Here is a 5,665-nt window from a genome sequence, read left to right as displayed (position 1 = left end):
TTATATATATATTTGTGTATATAATTCTAGTTTACTCTTGATAAATATAAATATAATTTAAATTTTATTTTTATACTTTTTGTCCTGCTGTTAAATTTTTTAGGTCCATCACGTCATTAATTAGCATTAAACTATATGGCTTCATTCTCTAGTAATAACCATACCATGTGTCATGAAAGTATTTTTGGGTAAACAAAAAGTCACCTTTAGCTTGGTCACTCCAAATCTCACGAAAATAAATACCTTCTCCATATAATAGTTCATTTATAATTCAATTTGGATCTTGGTCCTTATATTATTTATAATTTTAAATTTATAATTCAATACAGTCAAATGACATAAATATTTACTTGAAAAGGAATGAAAATGAATTTCCTTCATTAGCTTCTGTAAAATTATGATTCAGTCAACATAAAAATAAAATAAAAAATTAAACATCGTTTTTATTTAAGAAAAATATTAATACTTAATTTGGTAAAAAATTTAAAGATATATTTAGTAAATAAAAAATATTATATGTTTATACTTGTGATTTTTTTTAAGTTTAAGATATTTTTAAAAGTACCAAATAAAGAGCTTTTCAAAATTTGTTTGTACGTATTAAATTTAAAAACTTTAAACAAAATCTCATATGTACATTAGTAAATATTAAAATTTATTCTTATATTTATATTTATTATGGCCTTTTTAAATTTAAAAAAATTATTTTACTAAATACAATAATTATTATTTAATTTATACTTTTTAAAAATGATTTGTAATTTAATTTATCAAACATGCTACACCATTTTAGTCATTTGAATGTCATTGTGTAACTATAAAAGGCACACCAAGACATTGTTGAAATATATTAGATAAATTCAAAAATTCATTTAGGCAGCATTTGATTTCTCATAAGAAAGAATGGCTGCTATGAACAACAAAATTATCAGCATCATACTCCTTTTTCTTGCTCTCGCTTTTCAATGTAATTACTTTTTGCTTTTCGAATGCATGAATTTCTACTTCCTTTTTTTTCTTTATCATTTTATTGCAAACTTGAAAACTCTAAATCTATACACACACGACAACTATATTACCTATATATTAAAAATCAATCACTAATAAAATAGAAAATATATGTTAAAAATATAAAATAATACACCCACACAATTACAACTAATTTAAAGGCTGATTTATATGTGTATATATAGTATTCTTTTTTACAACTAATAATTTTAATTTTTTTATTTTGGTGCAAATATATGTATATTTCAGGTTATAGCCAGTGCCAATTGAGCGATCTTAAAATTGAACAGGAACGAACAGGGGTCAAAGTAAAAAATAAGCAAGAGTGGCGAGTTTTTATAATCACCGATTGTATATGTAATTTTCCCCTTGTAGCTCTAAATTGTTCAGGATTTCAAACTGTGGAGCCGATTGACCCTTCATTGAAGATTGTTCATAGTACAGGAAAATTTTGTCTTATTGCTGATGGTAATAACCCTATCACTAGATTTCGTCCTGCAACCTTTAGATATGCATGGGACTCCTCTTTTCCTTTTGATATTGTTGGTGTAGAAATTTATTGTCCCTAATTTCTCAATGTCCAAAAATATACTTGTATTCTTATATTAAGTAATTAAAGAATAAAAGTTTCATGTGGTGGGAAAAAAAATCTTTAGGAAATAGAAGTAGAATTAGAGATAAAAATGAAAAATAGTTTGTATTTGCATATACTTATAAAAATACTCTTTACTAGAATCAAAAGTTCGATAAACGAAACTAAACATGATGAATATTATATATAATATTATCTTTATTTTACACAAGTATTCTTTTATAATAGCATTTAAGAATTATTATTTCCATATTATTATTCTCAAGTTATCAATTCTATTAATATATGTAATTTAATAATTAATATATTCAATAATGATTTTTTTTTTAAAAAATCAGAATATTATATGATTACTCATAATGGTCATGTTATTAAGGATAAATCTCATATATAAATTAAATTAATAATATTATATTATGTGTTTGTCTTGAATTTTTTTTCATTACATTTATGTCCTTTTTTATTTTGTGCAAATTATTGTAAATTACGACTATTTATTACCGAGTTGTGTAGATTATTTTGAGCAGCAACGTTTTATCAAGGATAAGCGTACTACATAGATTATTCTAAACCACAATGATTTATTAGGGAAGAAATGTTCATATAAATTATTCTAAAATAAAATGATTTAACAGGAAAGAAAGGCTTACAAGAAAAATTTTATATAAATATAATATTTACGATTTAGGTCATATCAGTTTAATTTTTATTTTTCAATCTAATCTAATTTTATTAGGTGTTTATATTAGATACCTTAACCTAATAACTCTAGATTCTCTAACTTTTTAAAATCAGATTCAAATTGATGCCTCAACAATATAAAAACTTTAGATATTATTGCATCAAGTCTTTTTAATCTAAGCCTTGACTCATATTGAATTCTTCAATAACTTGAGTACCTTACATATTCTTTTGATTGTTTTTTCAGGAAACACTTAGATTAGATCGCAATCTAAGCTTAAAATATTAGATATTATTGTCTCAAACATTCTCAAGTTAATTAAACTTAGACTCAGATTGGATATCTCGACCAACCTAAAAATTTTAGATAATCTTTTTTTAAGTCTTCTTAGGATTAGAATCACGATACAATGAAAATTTTTAAGTCAAAGACTTAATGTTAACAAGGGTGTTACACAATTCACAAATTTTAGAATTTAGTTTATGAACCGAGCTTAGTTAGAAGATAGTTGAAAGGTATTATCTAAGAAATCAAACATATCTTAGATGTATAAGTGAACTGATGGGTGCCTATAATATGTGCATAGTATTGAGGAGTTTGAATACTCAGCAAATTCATATTAAAATCCTATCCTCGACTAAAATATAGCCTTAAGAAGTTTTCTAAGAGATATAGGGCATTCTCAATCTCATCTCTTACACAAATATAATCTACATACAAATGTACAAGAAATACTTAGATTACAAACGATGTTCTTTTATATTTTAATCTTCTACTTAATTCATATCACTTAGAGAGGTTTTATGGCTTTGTTGAAATGGTGTTCGAGTCATATATAGCTCTTGGAAACCCTTTTCAGAGGTTATTCTTATTTATAGCTTCTTACGGATGAAAGAAGAACGGTGTGCTTCTTACCTGTGTTAGCGCCGTTTTCTATATATGAAAGTCTCACAGAGTATTTGTTATAGATAAGAGAACAAGCTTTTTCAAATGGTTTGGTTTGTTGAGCAAGCTCAATTTTGACCATTGGAGCTAAAGCATGCACTTATATGGAAAATTGGAAATGGAATGTCATTTTTAAATTCTGGAAAATTTTCTGAAATAAATAAAAAAATAATTATTTTTTAAAATTATTTTTTTTTTACTTTTCGAAATCTATTTATTTTGGAAGTTGGAGTAAATTCACTCATTGCATCGACAAATTTGTAGATTTTGTTAAAGTTTGCTCACATTATCGGTGAATTTCATTGAAACTAACAAGTTCATCTATTGTTACGGTGAATTTGCTCTTATTTCTATACAATGTAAATTGTATTAGTATATTTTTATTTTTCAATTCATTTAGTTCACATAATTTAAAATTAAAAATTAAAAAATTTTTAATTTAAAAATAAACATAGTAGTATTATTATATTCATATGATTAATAATATATGTTTCTTCGGTTTTAAAAAAATTAACTGTTTAAAATCGATAATATTTAATTAAAAATTCAATGTACTTATATTATTTTTAAATTAAAAGATTATAAATAAAAATATTCTTATTATTTAAAAAAATTTTAATTTAAATAAGCATACTTATATTTTTAAAATTATTTTGAAATTAAAACGAATAGATTTATTTAAAATTTTTATATTTTAAATAAACATGCTTGTCTTATTTTTTATAAACGTTTTCATATAATTTTTTTTAAAAGGGGACCTCAGCACTTAAATATAGTTTTTAAGTATTTCAACAAAAAAGATAAATTTATATAATCTTTTAAATTAATAATATTAGAGTACATATGTATAGATAAAGACCATGTTTAAAGGATTATATACACATCTATTTCTTTTATTAAGATACTTGAAGACCATATTTGATAGTTAAAGACTCTTTTTAAAAAAAATAATATGAAAATATTTATTTAAAATAAGAACAACTACGTTTATTTAAAATTTAAAATTTTAAAATAATAAGAGTGCTTTTATTTATAATTTTTTAATTTACAAATAATACGAGTATGTTGATATTTTAATTTAAAAATATTGATTTCAAACGATTAATTTTTTGATACCGATGCAGTCGATAAACTTGCTCCAACTTTAAAATTAAAAAATAAATAAATTCAAAAAATAAAGATAAAAAATTTGTTTTGAGAAATAATTATTGTTTTTTTAATTTATTTCAAAAAAATATTTCCATTCTTCTTAGCCGTGTTATATTACTTATGAAAAAACTTGACTACTTCTAAAGTGGGTTGTTCACATAATCCTAAACAAAGCCAAGCAAATAGGGTCGTAATCTAAATAAAATTTTTAATAAGTGAAGGTAAAGAATAGTGTTTCTTAAACAAGAGACAAAGAACAATATTATCGAGAGCATGAAGGGAGTTTGAAATTTGCAGCATTTCATTGTGGAACTTGCAGACCAAAGAGAAAATTTTTGTAGAGAATCTCCTTTTGTGCTAAAAAAAATCTATGAATTTCGTTCTTTCTACAAAAACCAAAAAAAATAGCAAAAAATTGGGAATGGGTCTGTTGGATGGGATTGAGAGCTTCCATTAATGATATCCACTATTGGATAAAGAGACCAGAAGGAAAGGTTGCTAACAAGTATGCTAGTAGACTTTGATTCCACACTTCTTTAGTATATTTGTAAGTCACCAAGAAGTGGAGCATTGTTTCTTCTTTTTCCAAGCAACACAGGCAGGTTGCAGATGTTGATGGAAAACGATGGTAAAAAAGGTGGCAGGCCGAAAGATGTTAGTGAATACTCTTCCATAAAAAGTCAATTTCCATAAGATAATCCATACATCCCTCTGTCACATTAATTAAAAAAAAAAACTTAAATTGAATCGTAATTGAATTGGTATACTACCAAATAGCCAAATGCAGTGTCATACTTTTCACTCTTATTTAATACGCACTCATAAAGCTAAGACCATCTTCAGTAGAGAACTCATCCCAGTCCTTATTTATGGCCCACCTGTCATAAAAAGTAACTCCACATCAGTTTTTGTGTTAAATAAGAACTCAAAGCATCTCTCTCTTCTCCATTAGGAGAAACTAACTTTAGTCCCTATTGTGGTCCCACTTAATTAATTAATTAAAATACTTAAAATTAATGTAATTAATTTTTTTAATAATATTATTTAAATTTATAAATTTAAAAATAATTCACTATTAAAAGATATTAATATTAAATAAATTCATATATAACAATAATACACAATATATAATTCGGGATTACATTAATTTATAATTTTGTGTTTATAACTGCTAATTTTAATAATATCATTAGCATTTTAAATTTTAAAAATAAAAATAACTAACTCAACTAAGAATTATTTTGTAAGGTGTAAAAATTAAATTTACTTTTTAATGTAAGTAAATTTAA

The 5,665-nt window shown here is 24.0% G+C and overlaps 1 protein-coding gene across 1 annotated transcript; it reads left to right on the top strand.

Moving 5' to 3' along the window:
• The first annotated feature begins 861 nt into the window (after window positions 1-861).
• On the top strand, window positions 862-1,643 carry LOC107484602 (uncharacterized). The gene is made up of 2 exons (XM_021140520.2): window positions 862-967; window positions 1,258-1,643. The coding sequence occupies exons 1-2, from the start codon at window positions 904-906 to the stop codon at window positions 1,575-1,577; spliced, it is 384 nt and encodes a 127-aa protein (XP_020996179.1). The 5' UTR covers window positions 862-903; the 3' UTR covers window positions 1,578-1,643.
• Window positions 1,644-5,665: the final 4,022 nt, after the last annotated feature.

Source organism: Arachis duranensis, chromosome 4, assembly GCF_000817695.3.
Source record: "Arachis duranensis cultivar V14167 chromosome 4, aradu.V14167.gnm2.J7QH, whole genome shotgun sequence".
Lineage (NCBI taxonomy): Eukaryota > Viridiplantae > Streptophyta > Magnoliopsida > Fabales > Fabaceae > Arachis > Arachis duranensis.
The sequence above is the reverse complement of the archived record's forward strand: the minus strand, read 5'-3'. Positions and strand labels throughout refer to the sequence as shown.

Bases quoted from the DNA above. Each gene is read 5' to 3' on its own strand.
- LOC107484602 (XM_021140520.2), top strand. From the start codon at position 904: ATGGCTGCTATGAACAACAAAATTATCAGCATCATACTCCTTTTTCTT. The intron at 968-1,257 runs GTAATTACTTTT...TGTATATTTCAG, and splicing joins TCTTGCTCTCGCTTTTCAAT to GTTATAGCCAGTGCCAATTG.